This window comes from Malaclemys terrapin, chromosome 11 (assembly GCF_027887155.1).
Source record: "Malaclemys terrapin pileata isolate rMalTer1 chromosome 11, rMalTer1.hap1, whole genome shotgun sequence".
Taxonomy (NCBI): domain Eukaryota; kingdom Metazoa; phylum Chordata; order Testudines; family Emydidae; genus Malaclemys; species Malaclemys terrapin.
Genome location: NC_071515.1, coordinates 38,873,321 through 38,893,736, shown reverse-complemented (window position 1 = coordinate 38,893,736; position 20,416 = coordinate 38,873,321). Strand labels below are relative to the sequence as shown.

General features: G+C 46.3%; 1 protein-coding gene across 5 annotated transcripts in view; it reads right to left on the bottom strand.

The window, feature by feature from the left end:
- Nucleotides 1-20,416, bottom strand: part of CHN1 (chimerin 1) — a 159,322-nt gene that overhangs the window by 43,715 nt on the left and 95,191 nt on the right. Inside the window, exon 1 of one of the 5 annotated variants that reach the window (XM_054043797.1) lies at nucleotides 13,620-13,643. The exons of the other annotated variants lie outside the window; for them this stretch is intronic. Coding sequence (XP_053899772.1) covers nucleotides 13,620-13,628 — 9 coding nt within the window. The 5' untranslated portion in view covers nucleotides 13,629-13,643. Of the gene's footprint in view, nucleotides 1-13,619; nucleotides 13,644-20,416 lie in introns of those variants that run through there. 5 annotated transcript variants of the gene reach the window in all.

Genomic DNA, 20,416 nt, shown 5'->3' with positions numbered 1-20,416 from the left:
TTTTGATAAAATCCAAAAAACATGCAACATTTTTCTCACAAAAAACTTTTTTTTAAATAGGCCATTTTAAATAAAAAAAACTTTGTTAAAAACATTCATCCGGCTCGATTTGTGCTGTAAAATTCAACCTTAATTCACATGTAATCCTTTAATTGAAAAAATAATTAATAAACCCAAAATTAAGCTAAAAATAGGAGATAAGCCATTAATGTTTTGTGTAGTCACTGTGCATAAAGCATGAATTGTGTTTTATGTTTCTATTTTATGAATTGTGGCTGGAGAATATTAATGTTATACTTTTGTAAGAATCTTAGATTCATGCTAGTATAAAAGATGGTAAGATTTAGAAATATGAAATATAATGCTATAAGTTTTATTTGAACACAGTTCTCATAGACTAATAAACACACTTCTAAAATCAAAAAGATCTTCACACAGTCAACTTAAAAAGTTGTTATTCTGCAAACTTAGTTTTACAACCCTCCAATCACTATAGCTGATTTCAGTCTTGGGACAGTCTGGTTTATTTTGTTACTACAAACATGGTTTGTTTTAAGTTTACTTAGATGCAAGTTATCAAAAAAGACGGTTACTCACCGTTGTAACTGTTGTTCTTCGAGATGTGTTGCTCATATCCATTCCATTAGGTGTGTGCGCGCCGCGTGCACGATCGTCGGAAGATTTTCTACCCTAGCAACACCGGCGGGTCGGCTGTGGAGCCCCCTAGAGTGGCGCCTTCATGGCGCTGAATATATACCCCAGCCGACCCGGCGCCCCCTCAGTTCCTTCTTGCCGGCTACTCCGACAGTGGGGACGGGGGGCGGGTTTGGAATGGATATGAGCAACACATCTCGAAGAACAACAGTTACAACGGTGAGTAACCGTCTTTTCTTCTTCGAGTGCTTGCTCATATCCATTCCATTAGGTGACTCCCAAGCCCAACTTAGGTGGTGGGGTCGGAGTGAGACATTGCTGTGTGCAAAACCGCTGATCCGAAAGCAGCATCGTCTCTGGACTGCTGCACTAGTGCATAGTGAGCTGTAAATGTTTGGACTGATGACCAAACCGCTGCTCTACAAATGTCCTGGATCGGAACTTGTGCCAGGAAAGCCGTCGAGGAAGCCTGGGCCCTCGTGGAGTGAGCGGTGAGGTGCGGTGCTGAGACACCTGCCAGGTCATAGCAAGTCCGGATGCAAGACGTAATCCAGGAGGATAGGCGTTGTGAGGAGACCGGTGAGCCTTTCATTCGGTCGGCCACTGCAACGAAGAGTTGCGTCGTCTTTCTAAAGTGCTTTGTGCGGTCAATATAGAAGGCCAGGGCCCTTCGTACATCCAGGGAATGCAAACGTTGATCCTGGCGAGTGGCATGTGGTTTGGGATGAAAGACCGGGAGAAAGATGTCCTGGTTGATATGAAAAGGAGAAACCACCTTAGGGAGAAAGGCAGGATGTGGACGAAGCTGCACTTTATCCTTATGGAAAACTGTATAAGGGGGCTCGGATGTAAGCGCCCTGAGTTCAGAAACGCGCCTTGCTGAGGTGATGGCTACAAGGAAGGCTGTCTTCCAGGATAGGTACAAAAGTGAACAGGTGGCCAGTGGCTCGAATGGAGGACCTGTGAGCTTGGAGAGAACCAGGTTGAGGTCCCATGTCTGAACGGGCTGACGTTGTTGTGGGTACATCCGGTCTAAGCCCTTGAGGAATCTAACGACCATCGGGTTAGAGAATACCGAGGACGCGAGTTCCCCTGGGTGAAAGGCCGATATAGCGGCCAGGTGAACTCTAATTGAAGATATCGCCAACCCCTGCTGTTTTAGGGAGAGGAGATATTCCAAAATGAGAGGAATGGGTGCCTGCAACGGGGACATGGCTCGTTGTTCGCACCAACAGGAGAACCGCTTCCACTTGGCCAGGTACGTGGTGCGTGTTGAGGGCTTCCTACTGCTCAGCAGAATCTGTTGGACAGAGTGCGAGCATTGCTGCTCTGCCTGGGTGAACCATGGAGCAGCCACGCTGTGAGGTGGAGTGATTGCAGGTCGGGGTGACGCAGCCGGCCGTGGTCCTGAGAGATGAGATCCGGACACAACGGAAGCGGGATCGGTGTCTGAACCGAGAGTTCCAACAGTGTGGTGTACCAATGTTGTCTCGGCCACGCTGGAGCGACCAGAATTACCTGTGCCTGGTCTCTGCGCAATTTGAGCAGTACCTTGTGGACCAGAGGAAACGGAGGGAAGGCATAAAACAGGTGGTCTTTCCAGGGAAGGAGAAACGCATCTGAGAGGGAGCCCGGAGCTCGACCTTGTAGGGAGCAGAACACGTGGCACTTCCTGTTGTCTCGAGATGCAAACAGGTCTATCTGGGGAAACCCCCACTTTTGGAAGATGGAATGTATGATGTCCGGACGGATAGACCACTCGTGTGTCTGGAAGGACCTGCTGAGTCGGTCCGCTAGAGTGTTCTGGACTCCAGGGAGGAACGATGCCGTGAGATGGATTGAATGGGCGATGCAGAAGTCCCACAGGCGAATGGCCTCTTGGCATAGAATTGACGAACGTGCTCCTCCTTGCTTGTTGATGTAAAACATGGCCGTGGTGTTGTCGATGAGAACTAACACACATCGGCCACGTAGGAGGTTGAGAAATGCCTGGCACGCCAGGCGCACCGCCATCAGTTCCCGAACATTGATGTGCAGGGCTAGCTGGGGTGCAGTCCACAGGCCCTGGGTATGGTGTTCGTTGAGATGGGCGCCCCAACCCAGAGATGAAGCGTCTGTGACCAGGTGCAGAGAGGGTTGTGGGGCGTGAAATGGCATCCCCTCGCAGACCACATTGTGATCTAGCCACCAGGTGAGGGAGGTCAGGACCGAGATCGGGACCGTGACCACCATGTTCAGGCTGTCCCGATGTGGTCGATATATTGACGACACCCAGGTCTGGAGTGGGCGAAGCCGAAGTCTGGCATGCCTGGTTACGTACGTGCAGGAGGCCATGTGACCCAGCAGGGTAAGGCACGACCTCACCGTGGTAGTTGGGAACGCCTGGAGCCCTTGAATGAGGCTCGTGATGGTGCCAAATCGGTTGTCTGGCAGGATGGCTTGTGCACGTCTGGAGTCTAGAACTGCGCCTATGAATTCTATTCTCTGGGTAGGTTCTAGAGTGGATTTGTCCTTGTTGAGTAGGATGCCCAACTCGTTGAATGTGTGCACTATTATGTGGACGTGAGCTTGAACTTGCTCCTTGGTGCGACCGCGTACCAGCCAGTCGTCTAGGTACGGGAACACCTGTATCCCTTGCCGACGAAGGTACGCTGCCACGACAGCCATACATTTCGTGAACACTCTTGGGGCCGAGGATAGGCCGAAGGGAAGGACTGCAAATTGGTAGTGCACCATGTTTACCACGAATCGCAGGAAGCGTCTGTGAGGTGGGTAAATTGAGATGTGAAAGTATGCGTCTTTCATGTCGAGGGCGGCGAACCAGTCTCCAGGATCGAGGGAAGGGATAATGGCCCCCAAAGAGACCATGCGGAACTTCAACTTTACTACGAATTTGTTGAGTCCGCGCAAGTCCAAGATGGGCCGCAGACCTCCTTTGGACTTGGGGATCAGGAAGTAACGGGAATAAAATCCCCTGCCCCTTAACTCTACTGGAACCTCCTCTATGGCCCCCATAGCAAGGAGCGTGGAAACCTCCTGTATAAGAAGTTGCTCGTGAGAAGGGTCCCTGAAGAGGGACGGGGAAGGGGGGTGGGAGGGGGGGATAGAAGAAAACTGGATAGTGTATCCCCTCTCCACTGTGCGGAGGACCCAACGGTCCGAAGTTATAAGGGACCAAGCACGGTGGAAGTGGGAGAGACGATCCCGAAAGGAGGGGGCTGGATCCTGGGAGATGACTGGGGCGCCGTCCTCGACCGCACCTTCAAAAGTTCTGCCTGGGGCCTGAAGGTGGTCTAGGTGGCCCTTGGTTCTGGCCGGGTTGAGGGCCGGCCCACCTTCTTCTACCACCTCGCCCTCGCCTCCGGGTCGAGTCCTGTCTCTGACGAGGCGGGGGGGTAGAAGCGCTGAGGCTGCGGCCTAAATGGTCTGCGCTGAGGGCCCACAACATGCATCCCCAGGGAGCGCATGATTGTTCTCGAGTCCTTGAGGCTCTGCAGGCGAGAGTCCGTCTTGTCCGAGAACAATCCATGTCCCTCAAAGGGCAGATCCTGTAGGGTTTGCTGTAGCTCCGGAGGCAAACCCGAAACTTGAAGCCAGGAGATCCTCCGCATAGCGATACCCGAAGCCAGGGTCCTCGCAGCTGAGTCTGCTATGTCCAAGGAGGCCTGCAAGGAGGTCCGAGCCACCTTCTTACCCTCCTCTACCATGGCTCCAAACTCTTCCCTGGACTCTTGGGGAATCAACTCCTTAAACTTCCCCATAGAGTTCCAGGAGTTAAAATTGTAACGGCTCAATAGCGCCTGTTGGTTCGCCGCTCTAAGTTGCAGCCCTCCGGCTGAGTAAACCTTACGGCCAAACAAATCGAGCCGCTTAGCCTCTTTTGATTTAGGCGCTGCAGCCTGCTGGCCGTGGCGCTCTCGTGCGTTCACTGATTCCACCACCAGTGAACACGGTTGGGGGTGGGTATACAAGTACCCGTAGTCCTTAGACGGGACAAAGTACTTCCTTTCCACCCCTCTCGCTGTGGGTGGGATAGAGGCAGGAGTTTGCCATATCGTATCCGCATTGGTTTGTATCGTGCGGATCAGGGGTAGCGCCACCCTCGATGGGGCATCCGCTCCGAGGATGTTCACGATAGGGTCCTGTACTTCCACTATCTCCTCCGCCTGCAGGTCCATATTACGGGCCATCCTACGCAGGAGATCCTGGTGAGCCCGAAGATCTATCGGAGGGGGACCCGTACATGAAGTGCCCGCCACTGCCTCATCCGGAGAGGAGGAGGAAGACGCCTCCGGTGGTACTGGATCCAAGGGGGGGTCCTGATCCCCCTGCTCTTGGGCCGGAGCATCACCTGTACTCGGGTCTATGGTGTCAGGTGGCGTGGACACGGAAGCCTCCATGCCCCCTGGCGGAGGCCGAGAGATGGTGGATTCTGGGGCCCTTCTAACCGAGTGACCCGAGCGAGAGGTCGATGGTATTGGAGCCCCTTGCTCCTGGTGGTACGCCCACGGGGTCCAAAATGACCAGTGAGATGGTCCATGAGAGTGGTCCTCTGCCATCTCCTGCCAATGGCCCAAGTTCCGTTCCTCGGCTTGCCCTTGAGGGGGGTATGCCGATCTCGACAGGTCCTCCGAGGAGCGAGACACCGATCTTGACGGCCATGGCGGTGCCGAGAGAGATGAAACGACCCCCGTGGGCTGCAGTGCCGCACGGTACCGGTCCGGAGATGATCTATCTCTGCGCGGTGCCGGCGAACGGTGCCGGGACCGCGATCGGTGCCGATGACCTCGTCGGTGCCGGGAGCCGGATCTGGACCTCGACGAGGACCTGGAGTATGCCCGGTGCCGGGAGCGGCCTCTCGACGTCGAGCGTCGACCGTAGCGGTGCCGAGAACTACGTCTCGACGTTGATCGGTGCCGACGATCATAGCGGTGCCGAGACGTAGACCGGTGCCGCGACGAAGATCTTGGCCGCGAGTACGACCGGTGCCGAGGTGATATTCGGTGCCGGGACTGCGAGCGGCGTGGGGACCTGCTTCTGGACCTGGACCGGTGCCGAGGTTCCAGCCCTTGTGATGGAGGGCGCATCAAGGCAGGTTTCCCCCTTGACTGGACCGGGCGGGTCAACGGTGCCGTCGGTGCCAGTGGTTGAGGTGGTGCCGGCTCCGTGAGAGCTATCAAGTCTCTCGCCGCCACGAAGGTCTCCGGAGTCGACGGGAGTTGTATTACCGCCGGTCTCGGTGGAGACGCTATCTGCACCGGACTCAACGGCCTCGGTGCCGGAGTCGACAGTGCTGGAGGCACCTGTTTCCGGTGCTCCACCGGCGCACTCGGCTCTACCCCCGGCACTGGGGGAGCCGGCGTCTTCGGTACAGAGGTCCCCGTCTTATGGGCTTTTTTATGCCCCGGGGATAATGACCGGCGCCGAGGTGCCTGCTGCGGTGCCGACGAGGTCCGGTGCCGGGGAGGTTTGTCCGACACCGCCCGCGTTGTCGGCATTGCCGGTGCTGCTGGGGCACTGCGCACCGAGGCGCTAGGTGCCTGGGCCTGGCTCGTAGAAGGAGTGTCCGGGCTAAGTGCCGCCTCCATCAGGAGTTGCCGGAGCCGAAAGTCCCGCTCTTTCTTGGTCCTTCGTCTGAAGGCCTTACAGATCTTGCACTTATCTGTTTGGTGGGACTCTCCCAGGCACTTCAGACAGGAGTCGTGCGGGTCGCTCGTGGGCATAGGTTTAGCGCAGGAGGCGCACTGCTTGAAGCCGGGAGCTCTGGGCATGAGCCCGGGCCCGCGGCCGGGGGAGAAAGGGGCGACGACCCCCTTAGTCCCCTGGACTATTATAACAAATCTAACAACTTTAAAAACTATTTAACTATTAAACTACAAACACTAGAACTATAACTATAACTACAACTGCGAATAACTAACTAAGCTAGGGAGAGTGGAGAACAGCTAAGCAGCGCTCCACAGTTCCAACGACCGTCAGGGGCGGTAAGAAGGAACTGAGGGGGCGCCGGGTCGGCTGGGGTATATATTCAGCGCCATGAAGGCGCCACTCTAGGGGGCTCCACAGCCGACCCGCCGGTGTTGCTAGGGTAGAAAATCTTCCGACGATCGTGCACGCGGCGCGCACACACCTAATGGAATGGATATGAGCAAGCACTCGAAGAAGAACTGGCCTTTTGGAAATGACAAGTGGAAAGTGCAGACTGTCAAGAACAGTCCACCGTGACTGTTTATCTCTATTACTAACTCTAAGCCGAAAAGCAGCTAATATTTTCTGTGCTGTAGAACAATAGAATCATAGAAATGAAGGGCTGGAAGGGACCTCAAGAAGTTATCAAGTCCAGCCCCCTACGCTGATGCAGGACCAAGTACACCTTATACTATACTGAACAGTAAATGATACTGAGACGTATTCCCCTATGCACAATACTGCAAACAATTTTATTCCTGTATCATTGGATTACATGATACATTAGAAGCAAGTACTACAAATACATTAGAAGCAAGAAGATGACTAAGGACAGAACAGGCCCTTTACTCAATGAGGGGGGAAAGATAACAACAGAAAATGTGGAAATGGCAGAAGTGCTAAATGACATTTTTGTTTCAGTTTTCACCCAAAAATTTAGTAGTGATTGGAAGTCTTACATAGTGAATCCCAGTGAAAAGGAGGTAGGGATCTGAGGCTAAAATAGGGAAATAATGAGTTAAAAATTACTTAGACAAGTTAGATGTCTTCAAGTCGGCAGGGCCTGATGAAATGCATCCTAGAATACACAAGGAGCTGACTGAGGCGATATCTGAGCCATTAGCGATTATCTTCAAAAACTCATGGAAGACGGGAGAGATTCCAAAGGACTGGAAGAGGACAAATATATATTGCCAACTCATAAAAAGGGGAATAAGGACAACTGGGGAATTACAGACCAGTCAGCTTAACTTCAGTATCCAGAAAGACAATGGAACAAATAATCAAGCAATCAATTTGCAAACACCTAGAAGATAAAATGACAAGTAACAGTCGGCATGGATTTGTCAAGAACAACTCATGTCAAACCAACAAAATAGCTTTCTTTGACAGAGTGACAAGCCTAGTGGATGGGGGGAAAGCAGCAGATATGCTATATCTTTACTTTAGTAAGACTTTTGATACTGTCTTGCATGACCTTCTCATAAACAAACTAGAGAAATTTAGCCTAGATGGAACTAGGTGCATAACTAGTTGAAAAATCGTTCCCAGAAAATAGTTATCCGTGATTCACTGTCAAGCTGAAAGGGCATATCGAGTGGGGTCCCTCAGGGACTGATCCTGGATTCAGTTCTGTTCAATATCTTCATCAACAATTTAGATAATGCCAAAGAGAGTACACTTATAAAGTTTGCAGACAATACCAAGCTAAGAAGGATTGCAAGTGCTTTGGAAGACAAGATTAAAATTCAAAATGATCTGGACAAACTCGAGAAATGGTCTGAAGTAAACAGGATAAAATTCAATAAGGACAAATGCAGAGTACTCCACATAGGAAGGAACAATCAATTGCACACATACAAAATGGGAAATGACTGCCTAGGAAGGAGTACTGCGGAAAGAGATTTGGGGGTTATAGTGGATCACAAACTAAATATGAGTCAACAGTATACTACTGTTGCAAAAAAAAAATAATAATGAACATCATTCTGAGATATATTAGCAGGAGTTTTGTAAGCAAGACACGAGAAGTAATTTTTTCATTCTACTCTGCGCTGACAAGGCCTCAACTGGAGTGTGTCCAGTTCTGGGCACCACATTTCAGGGAAGATGTGGACAAATTGGAGAAAGTCCAGAGGACAGCAACAAAAATGATTTAAGGTCTAGAACTGGGTTTGTTTAGTCTGCAGAAGAGAAGACGGAGGGGGCACATGATAACAGTTGTCAAGTACATAAAAGGTTATTACAAGGAGGAGGGAGAAAACTGTTCTTGTTAACGTCTGAGGTTAGGAGAAGCAGCAATGGGCTTAAATTGTAGCAAAGGAGATTTGGGCTGGACATTAGGAAAAACTTCTAACTGTCAGGGTAGTTAAGCACTGGAACAAATTGCCTAGGGAGTTCTGGAATCTCCGTCATTATCTAACCTGTTCTTAAAAACCTCCAAACATCTTTCAGGAATGGTCTAGTTATTACTACTGCTGCCTTGAGTGCAGGGGACTGGACTAGTATGACCTCTCAAGGTCCCTTCTAGTCCTACATTCCTATGATTCTATTATTTTCAATTTAGAAGAAATTCAGCTTTATTTTTAAGTACAAATACATGACTGATCAAAGCAAGATACCTTTTCAACTGCCAAACAAAAAACCCTACATTTGCTTTTTTTTTTTTTTTTTTTTTTTTAAGATATGTTGATATAGTTGCCTGGGTCCAACAATGGCATAAATCCAGAGTACTTCAACTAATGCCAATGGTTCTGGACCTGCATGACCCCATTAACTTCAATGGAGTTACTCAGCATTTAGTGAAGTCAGAAACTGGCCCACTGTATCTTTAGAAACAGAGGGAGGGGGAATTCTAGGGATTTCCTTAAAGTTTTTTTTCCAAGTGTAAGTATTTCCAGAGAACTTTATGGAAAAGTTTTAGAATGAACATAGCTGCCATTTCAGTGTTAAATCCCATGCTGCAACAGGGTGACCAGATATCCTGATTTTATAGGGGCAGTCCCGATATTCAGGGCTTTTTCTTATATAGGCTCCTATTACCCCCCATCCCAGTCCCGATTTTTCACATTTGCTATCTGGTCACCCTATGCTGCAATGGCTTCATTTTGAAAGTAATCGCCACAACTTTATTCATACTGAATAACCAAGACACTAGGCATGCAACCTAGACTAGACACTATCCTGGCAATAAATCTTCTGCAGAACCCCAGCACAGAATACTCCTATGCCCTTGAGTGGGGCAGCACTGCAGGCCCATTCCCCTATTGAGGGCCCAAGGCCTGGTGTTCTCAAACACCATGTTCCATGCACCAGGAGACTGGCACCTCCACTGTGTGACTGACCCTCTTTGTCTTGTATGAAACTGGTCTAACTCACTGATGTCCCCTGCGTCCCTGGAAAATAGCCTTAACTTACAGGTTACTCCCGTAATGGAATGCCTCCCCCACTATGGGTGTATTTAATTAGTTAAATCATCTACTCCAATCCTTCCCTTATAGGCAACAACTACCAATCAAGAGGCACAAAGCAAGCTGTGACAGCAGAACAAATGCAGAGTTGTTACCAAGCTGTATGTGAGTAAGACAAGATAAATCACAAACATTCACCATTATTAAAAGGATAGTCAGGAAGGTCAGAATTAAGATGTCATCTCACTCTTAACTCATACTGCAGTGAGGAGAGAAGTGCAGCAGTGAGAGTTAAAACTAACACATCAGCCTGCACACTTAAGTTTCCTCACTCCTGACAGCTCATATAATCACTATCACTTACTCAGGGGCACAGAGGGGGATCAAATGGGGGCAAATACCAGCCAAACATGGCAAATAACTGCAGGAGGGAGAGGCAGAGGAAAATGGAGCATGACAGATATACTCTCTCCCTTCCTTTCAGATAGCAAAAACCACTCTGCGTGAAAGCCATGTAGTTAGGGCTCAGTGGATTTTTTTTGAGGGACACACTGTTGCCAGCTGTTGGGGAAGCAGATTTGGGGTGCATCAAGGGGGCGCTGTACTCTGCAAAATGGTGGGATTTTCCAGAGGAAACCCCCCCCCAGAATTAATGCTGCCTCTTGCAACATTCATTTTCTATCAATAACTTCTACAGCGCCTCCATCAGGAGCTTGATCCTGGAAGATGCTGAGCACAGGACGAATATTAAGGCAATATGGGGCCTGAAGCACATCACAACACAGCACCTTTGGCCTCCCTCCCCATTAGAGTGCAGTAGCAGAGTGACAGGGACCGTATGCTTCAGTGGGGCTACTCACATACTTCAAATTAAGCATATGCTAATGTGCTTTGCTGGACCAGGGCTAAGGTACTCAGTACCTTGCAGGACGGAGCCCTAGAAGATGACATTGTGCAACCACCAATTAGTTCAGTCAGAGCCAGCATGGCCAGCAGTCGAACCAGAGATTGGCAGAGTACATGGGGGTCTTCGGTTCACATAGATACCCTTCAGCACCATGGATGGAAAAAGAATGGGACAGGCTATCTCCAAACATAACGAGACTGCCTGGGCCTCTCAGCCACACCAGGCCAACATCAGGGTTGCAGTGCCAGGGCAGAGGGTGCTGCTATGTGTGGTCAGTGCCCCCTCGACAGAACAAGGCAGCAGCAGTGCTGGTCTAAGGATTTTGGGCTCCTCCCATGAATTTGGGCCCTAGGTATGTGCCCGGTTTGTCTGTGTGTTAATCCAGCTCCGGCCACATCTCCGTTTTTTTTTTTTAAATGAGTTCCAGGATATGACAGCAATACTCAATATAGTGCAGACTACTTTTCCTTAATACAGTCATGTTTTTATGAAGATAATACAAAATCAATGTTGTTGTTGCATAGTTACAGAATTTAAACAAATAGTAAATAGTAGTTTCTCTACACACACACACACACACACTCTCTGCATATGTAATAGTGGGTCTAAAAAAAAAACCCAAAAAAGACAAAATGCAGTTGGTGGGTCACTACGGTAAAAAGTTTGGGAATCACGCTATAAGGCATCTTTTCTAATCCTTCAGTCATTCTCATGGCTGTTCTCTGATCCCTCTCCAATTTAACAACATCCTTCTTAAATGGGGACACCAGAACTGGACACAGTATTCCAGAAGCAGTCGCACAAATGCCAAATACAGAGGTGATGTAACTTGCTTACTCCTACTCAGTATTCCCATTTACACATCCAATGATTGCAGTAGCCCTTTTGACCACAGTGTTGCACTGGGATCACATGTATCCAGTATAACCCCCAAATCTTTTGCAGAGTGACTACTTCACAGATGACATTGTGATATCCTGTAAGTATGGCCTACATTGTTTGCCCATGGATGTCTGATCTTACATTTGGCTGTATTGAAACACATATTGTTTGCTTGAACCCAGCTTACCAAGTGACAGTGAATTTACAACCAATTGCACCCAAAGCATGACACTTTTCACTACTCCACAAATCTAGTGATCTGAGACACCAGTCACTTGAATAACTAAGTAATTAAACAGTCTTTATAAATAGGTATGTAAGCATTCCCTTAAACACCACTCAACTAAAAATACACAGCCTACAAAATGGAGCAGCACTTCAATTTTTCTTGGGTGAATAACCAAGGGTCCTATATTGATTCTTCATAATCTGGAATGGCTGCTATAGGGAGGAAATAAATAAAAAAATAAAAAAGCATATATTTTCTATGCACGCCAGAGCCCAAGACTACTATACAGATTCTTGTACCGTGGTGCTCACCATAATACCTGAGCACCTTCCAGTAAGTAGTGCATTAAGCAACGTTTGTTCTCTCATCCTCTTCCTCATGCACGTTTAATGCTAGCGAAGGCAAGGTCAAAGAACTGCACCTTGCACTTGGAGCAGAAGGTGGTGACGTTTGTGATGGCCTTAGCTTTGGGAGAGGGTGCACGGGGTTCATTTCAGTATTGGAATGGCTTGTGAGAAAGCTCTGTCTCTAGCACAGATGAGCATTACTGAGTTGATTTCACCCACAGTAGAACATGACTAGGCAGGCACTGAGCTAGGACAGTTGCTTACTGCACAAATTTGCTTGTTTCACTATTTCCTCATCCTCCCATTCCCATACACACACACACACACACACACACACACACACACACGTGTCATTCACCTTGTCACAAACCAGGACTATGAGATGTCTGGGTCAGGGACTGTCTTTTTACTTCATACCTATACAGTTCCTAGCACAATGGGCTCCTGATTGAGGCTTAGAGGTACTAGTATAATACAAACGGTAAATACCTATCACCTACAGATACTATTCTAGAAAGTTCTTGCCTGGGGCAACAGCATCCTGAAAGGAGTCCCGGTAACCACATGACCCTAATTAACTGCCTTGACTGAGCACATTGGCAGCTCCTCTACCCTCACTTTCCATTTTGTCAACTTATTCTATTTTTTTCAGCTAATGGCATTACATTTATCTATCATTTTCTTTTATTTCCTTCTCTTGCCCCTCTGCCTTCTCCTGTCTGTGGGGATCTGCATCACTGTGACCAACAGACAATGGACATTTATTTCAGTGAGGTATTATCCCTCACATAAAAATTTCTTGGGCTGTGATTCCTCATGGCAAATTTTATCCAGAATGTACTTTTAAGTCATTTACAAACCCCACAACACAACATGCTCTAGCATAGGGATAACAGTCATAATATAATGAAAAGCAGAAACTGCATTAACAGTAATCTTTCATCAAATGTCCATTATCAGTTATATACCACATTAAATAATCAAAGAAAATAAGGGCTATAAAATAAATATTCAAATTCTACCTTAATTATATTTAGTTCTAAAAACTTTAGAGGAAAATTATGATTTATTTCTGGAGTGTCCCACAATATGCTAAACACTTTCCAAATATAAAAGAAGGCACAATATCTGCACCTTAAAGAGTTTACACAGTCCCTTTTGTCATACACAGTTCCTTTTGTCAAGAACCCCAATAATTCTCAACTATTTACAAGAAGTGACATTTCTGATAGTGACAAATTTTTATGGAAAAATTAATTTACAACACAGTTCTTTATCTGATCTACTCCAGAGCCATGTTCTCATAAGCAGTTTTTACATGAAAACCCTACATATTTTTTAATTAAAGAAATTAAATTTGGGGATAATAATTGTTTGGTCCACAAAGCTCTCTTTGATTTGAGTTAATTTGCAGTATTCAAGGAATAGGAGGCTCAGAGCTGGATATAATGTGTGCAGGCATTATGCACGTCTCTTTTTATCTCTTGTTAATATTTTCTTACCTCATGCATACTATTTCACATCCACATCAGTCTTCTCATGGCAAGCTGCACTCTGCCCCTTATATTAGCCTTTTTTTGTTCTGTGTAATAATTCAATCTAGAATGAGTCAATACACTTTGTAATTGAAAACTGCAGCTCATTAATTTCTAAACATTCTTTGTATTTCATGCTACACCTGTTCTTTTGGCACAGCCAGTATTCTGAATTCATCCATGTCCTCCGGAGTAAGCTATGTTGCTAAGATACATGTGTTGTCACAGTTTTCCCCTCCAACATACTTTCAGTTCGTGATCATACTTGTTTAGCATAATTAAGACTGAAAAGTGCTAAACCCTCTAATCCTTGCTAAAATAATCCTGGATAAAACCCCAGTAATCAAGATGAGTTGATAGTTTTAAAATATTTTTATTACAGATTTTTTTTTGAGTTGTAACATTTGCAGGTAACATTCTTGCAGATCATAATGTGATTTCATCATCATTCTGAAGTCCCCTGTTGATCATCCAACACTGAAAAGCGCTCGGAACTGCGGTGGTCCAGAGTGTCTACTAGCACTTCCCCAGGCCCTGATCCTGAATTTCCTGAGTGCAGGATTCTGCATGGGTGCAGCTGTACCTACACTCAGTGAACTGCTACATCAGGCTCAAGATTGACTTTCAGACAAGGCTAGAGTACAGAATCAAAATATGGATCAGATTCTGCTCAAGCATCAAATCCTATTTGCCTTACATATGCTCTCGGTTACACTCATGTAACTCAGGAATAACAACTGACTGTAAGCATGTTACTTCTGATTTAAATCTAGAGTAAATGAGATCAGAGCTTGATTCAAGATCTCCAGCAGTGGAACTACATTCTAACGAAGTCTCGAAAATAAAGTCCTTAGGTTATTACCAGCAGTAAAGCCTTGTAATCTCTAATTCACAAGAGGTATAAACATGTGCCCAAACTGAGCTCAGAGAGGGCATGTCTACACTTACCGTGGATTGACACTGCAGTGATCGATCCACCGGGGGTCAATTTAGTGGGTCTAGTGAAGATGCTCTCCCATCAACTCCGGTACTCCACCAGAACGAGAAGCATAAGGTAAGTCGACGGGAGAGTTTCCCCTGTCAACCCAGCACGGTGTAGAAACCACAATGAGTCAACCTAAGTTGCGTAATTAGGTTGACTTAACCCCATAGTGTAGACCTGCCCAAAGACTATTCAGGTACTGAACATTAGGCAAGTACTTAGGTCTCTTGTTAAATTTGGGCCCTATCTAAAATACAAGAAGAAAATGGTAAGATAAAAGAGGAGGAGGAATGAAGAGAATTACTAATTGCAGGGAGCTTCTACACCACCAAAGTGAAATACAATATTTATCATATTGTTAAAATTGTAAAGTATGGAAAATAAAGCAAAGACAAAACAAAGAAAGTTTCTCCCTTACAAAGAAAATTAGAAAATAAATGAAAAGATGAAAAAACCTTCTCATGCCTGTAACTTCTAACGGGAGTCAGGTTTTATTACGCTGTTCAGATGCTTTTTGTTCTCTTCTAGTTGCTGCTCCCATAGAACAACCTTGCTGGCTTTGGTAACTTGGACAACTGGGTGCTTTTGGACATTACTTGGTGGTTTCTTGGTTTCAAACTAGATTAGCAGGCACTAGCGAGTCTAAAAGTAGAGCAACTAATATCCTAGACTAGAAATCAGTCAGTCTATGTCCTATTTGAATGGTTCAATTCCTCCCCACCCCCGTACATATTAGTCTTCTTTCCCATTTACTACCTCTTCGTCTCCTGTTAAATTTTCCTCCCATGTGAGTGTTTATGTGAGAGGGCAGCAAACTCACCCATGTTGCTGGTTGAAGTGATTGCCACTAGGAATTCTCACTCCAAGAGTCAGCAATTCCAGGGATGAAGAAACTATCATCTCAAAAGGGGAAAAACAGCAGTTCTGAAACAAATTTAAATAGCTTCTTCATTTTAAAATGGTATCATTCTGAAAATGGGCTGCCACCAACCCATTTCTCCATCAAAGGTTTGTGTTATATTAGCTATTTGGCTTAGGAAAAAAAGTCAGTGTGCAGCCAGAGTAGATTGTTTCTATCCCAATGATTTTTTTTTAATTAATTGGCACAAGTCTTTCTTAAAACATGACTTTCAGATGAAGCCCAGGAAACTACCACTCCTAAGCCCCTATTGCCAATACAAAAATCTGGCATTTCATTTGGAATTTGAAGTAAAACATCTTTGGAAAGAATATTTTGTTCTTCTGAACACCAAGACACATTGATGTTAAAAATCCATGCTTAAGGTATCATTTCATTTTTACAACTTTAAATACTGAACCAACAGATGTGTTTTCTTCTGCTTATTCAGCCAAGTTATTTTCCCTTTTTATCTTATCCAGGCTCTTTTTAATTATCTTTTTCCAGACTAGAAGTAAAAACAAAAACAAAACAAAAAACAAAAAAACCATCCACAAAACCTCACTCTTCTCTTGTTTTAATACTACTAATATCAATCAACATTTTAAGTGGTTGAAACCATATAAAATAGATAAGCTTATTGTTGTTTTGATTCTCAGCTATAAAAATTAAGAGAATTAACCCATAGCCCCAACATAAGTTATTCAGTAGCTGCTAGTATATCAACTTGCTGAGCAATGCATCTGTCTTAAAACCTTCTGTTTATTGCAAAGGTAGTTGTCAGTTCAGAGGTCTTTTGTCAGTTTCAAAGCACCAAGCTGCAGTTTGAATGCTAACAGCATTTGGAATTTGAAATGAATGAAAAGCTGTCATTTAGGATCTGAAAAATTTCAGCTCCACGAAAAATACAAATATACATGATGTTACTTTCAATTTTCATGCATTTGTGTTAAACATATTGCTACTTTAAGCTGATTCTGAGTCACAGCAATGTTTGAATGCAAATGTACCTCACTTCCATATTGGCTTTGGTAACTGCTTCATGATAACTTTTCTGCACTGTAAAATCACCCAAAACACTCCTCACCCAATAACATGTGAGACGTGATATAATGCATAACACTTAGTAAACACCTCCCAACCATGTTTAGTATAGAAACAAACAATATAACCTTTCATCTCCATATTCATTTACTCTTGCCTAGGAAAGGGCAAAGCTGCTTGCTCTTTAAATGCTACTATCCCTGATTCACACACTGAAAACTAAGAACATACACCCAGTAGTAAGGTTTAATGTGGGACATTATTCTTGGCAATAAACTAGGGTGACCAGATGAGAGACGTGAAATATCGGGACGCGGGCGGGGGGCGCGGGCGCCGGCGGAGCAAAAAAACCCAAAACAAACAAACAAACCCAAGAGCCAGCAGCGGCGGAAAAAACAAAAACAAAAACAAAAGTAAAAAGCAAAAAAAAACCCCCAAAACAACAAGAGCCGCTGGAGCATAGGAAAAATTGGTGGGGGCTGAGCACCCACTGGAAGCTCCACGCCCCACCTCCCCTGCACCAGCTCGCCTTCGCTCCACCTCCACCTGCCTTGAGCTGGGTGCCGCGTCCTGCTTCTCCCCCCTCCCTCCAGCGCTTGCGCCGCCATACAGCTAATTAGCGCAAGACTGGGAGGGGGGGGGAGGAGGAGGAATGTGGCGTACTTGGGGAAGAGGCGGGGCCAGGGCAGGGATTTGGGGAGGGATCCAATGGGGGAAGGAAGGGGCAGGGTTGGGGGAGGGGCCGGGGGGAGCCCCCTCCGCCTATGCACTGGGGGTCAAAATATCGGGACAATTCGTGTCCCAACCGAACATCAGTCAGGACGCGGGACAAACAAGTAAATATTGGGACAGTCCTGATAAAATCGGAACTTCTGGTCACCCTACAATACCCAAATCCTATAGACATACCAGTTTCCTATTTTTACTTTGACACAATATCCATCTAACAATTGATATAACGATCATGAACTGAATGCAGTATACAAGTATATCCAGGGCTGGCCTTACCATGAGGCGAACTGAGGCAGCCGCCTCAAGTGCCAGACTGGGAGCGGGGGGGGGGGGGGGGGGGGGGAGGGGAGGGAGGGGGAGCCACTGGGACCCAGAGTGTAGAAAATTGTGTCTACTGCTGGTGCATATGTATTCTGTCTGCTCTAGATGCACAGAGATGGTGGAGTGCTGTGCTGGAGGAAGGAGGGCACAAGAGACATAACAGGAAGGCAGGAGAAAAGATGAAAGGGAATAACAGAAAGCAGCAGGCGCTGCAGGGAGAGAGAGGAAGAGGACCCTCTTATGTACCTCTCTAGCACCCCCAGGAGCCTGGACAGATTAACACCAGCTTCTCAGGGAGCTTCCTGTTTCCTGCTGCTTCCCTGAACCCACTTGAGGAGAACAGGCAGTCAACTGAACTAGTAGGAGCCAGTTAGGCCCTTAAGATGCTGATATCTTCCCTCACTCAGGCCCTGCTACCAGCCTGCTTATTTGTCCCCTTCAACTGAGTGTTGAGAGCCACTATAGCTGGCACAGAACAGCAGTCATGAGTGAAAGAAGAAAACGCCCCTCTGGGGCAGCATTCAGAAAAAGCAAGCAAGCAAAGGAAACTTTTCTATCTAAGCAGGAAGGAGCTCTCCTGAGATACATAGACACAAATGTTCACAGTGAGCCTTCCGGTGAGGAGATGCCTGATCTTCCAGTTAGTCAGAGTGCAGGTGACCTGGCAGTTACTGCAGCATCCATATCTCCATCTCAAATGGATATAACCATGCACATTCCTGAAGAAAAGTGTAGATCAGAGAAGAGTGTGATGGAGGCGCAAGAAACAGCTGCTGCTGAGTTTTGTTCCTTCAGTCTAGATGATCCAGGACTGTGTATCCCCTTGAGCAGCAGCCTGAGGGACTTTCTTGTACTGCCTGGGCCACAGCAAGTGAAAAACTTCACGTTCCCCAAAAACAATGAAAATTCCATCCAACACATTACTGGTGTGAAATCCCAAACGGTGATAAAGTGGAGAGGCCATGGCGTATGTACTCAAAAACCTAGAATGCTGCATACTGTTTTTGTTGCAAACTCTTCCAGTCTAATGTTCCAGATACATTGGGTTCTACAGGAACAAAGGACTGGAAAAATCTGGCTTGAAATCTGGCATGCCATGAGAAGGCAGCAAATCACCAGAGAGCATTCCATAGGTGGAAAGAGCTTGAGATGAGACTAAGGTTAAAGGCCACCATAGATGATCAGCATCAAGAGAAGATTGCATCAGAGTCTCTTTACTGGCAAAATGTTCTGAAAAGGCTCATTGCCATTGTGAGAATGCTTGCTACCCAAAACCTAGCACTGCGTGGCACTTCAGATCAGCTGTATGTGCCAAACAATGGAAATTTTCTTAAAATTGTGGAGCTGATGGCTGAGTTTGATGCTGTACTCCAGGAGCATCTAAGAAGAGTCACCACCCAAGAAATGTACATACACCACTACCTTGGAAAAACAATTCAAAATGAGATCATACAGTTACTGGCAACAAAAGTCAAACAGAAGATTGTGGCGGATCTGAAGTCAGCAAGATATTACTCGGTTATTCTGGACTGCACACCTGATATCAGCAATACAGAACAAATGACTTTAACGGTGCATTTTGTAACAACAACAGAACCTTGTGAAAATGTCCCTGCAACGGTGACTGTCAGAGAGCATTTTCTAGAATTTATTGATATTGATGATAGTACAAGAGCTGGTATGACATATGTGCTTTTTAAAAAGCTGGAAGATATGGGAATTGTGATAGCTGACATGAGAGGTCAGGGCTACGATAATGGTGCCAACATGAGAGGAAAGAACAGAGGAGCACAGACACGGATCCGAGAGTTAAACCCTTGAGCTTTTTTTGTCCGATGCAGTTCTAATTCATTGAACTTGGTGGTCAGTGATGCAGCATCAGCTTCTAGTGAGGCTCCTGAATTTTTTAATGTAATTCAAAGCATCTATGTATTTTTCTCTGCATCAACTCATCGATGGCAAATTTTGAAGCAACATCTGGGAACATCCTCTCTGACACTGAAACCACTGAGTGCTACACAATGGGAAAGTCTAGTGGAGGCGATAAAGCCTATCAAACACCAAATTGGGAATGTAGATGATGCCATAGTTGCCATTATGGAGGATAATGCTATGACAGGAACGGTTCATGGGAGAACTGTGGCAGAGGGAAATGGAATCAACAGAAATATACATAACTTCAAATTTCTGTGTGGCTTAGTGTTGTGGCATGACATACTATTTGGAAGAAATGTTGTAAGCAAGAGTCTCCAAGGTGTTGACCTTGATATATCTGGAGCAATGGAACAACTGGACAAAGTAAAGTCATACCTACAGTCTTACCGGTCAGATGAGGGATTTCAAAACGTTCTGAAGAGTGCACAGAAGTTGGCAGAGGAACTTCACACTGAAGCTATTTTCCCACCCATTCAAGAATACAAAGAGTCACTGAAGAAGACGACATTTTGATTACGAGGCATGGGATAATCCCGTAAGAGACCCCAAACAACAATTCAAAGTTGAATTTTTTAAACCAGGTGCTAGATCGGGAGCAGGCAAACTTTTTGGCCTGAGGGCCACATCGGATTTCAGAAATTGTATGGAGGGCCGGTTAGGGGAGACTGTGCCTTCCCAAACAGCCAGGCATGGCCCGCCCCCGCCCCCTGTTCACTCTCCCTCCCAGGACCTCTGCCCCATCCACGCCCCCGTCCACGCTCCCTGTCCCCTGACCGCGCTGCCTGGAGCACCGGTGGCTGGCAGCCACCTGGCTGGAGACAGCCATGCACCTCGCAGCACAGAGCACTGGGT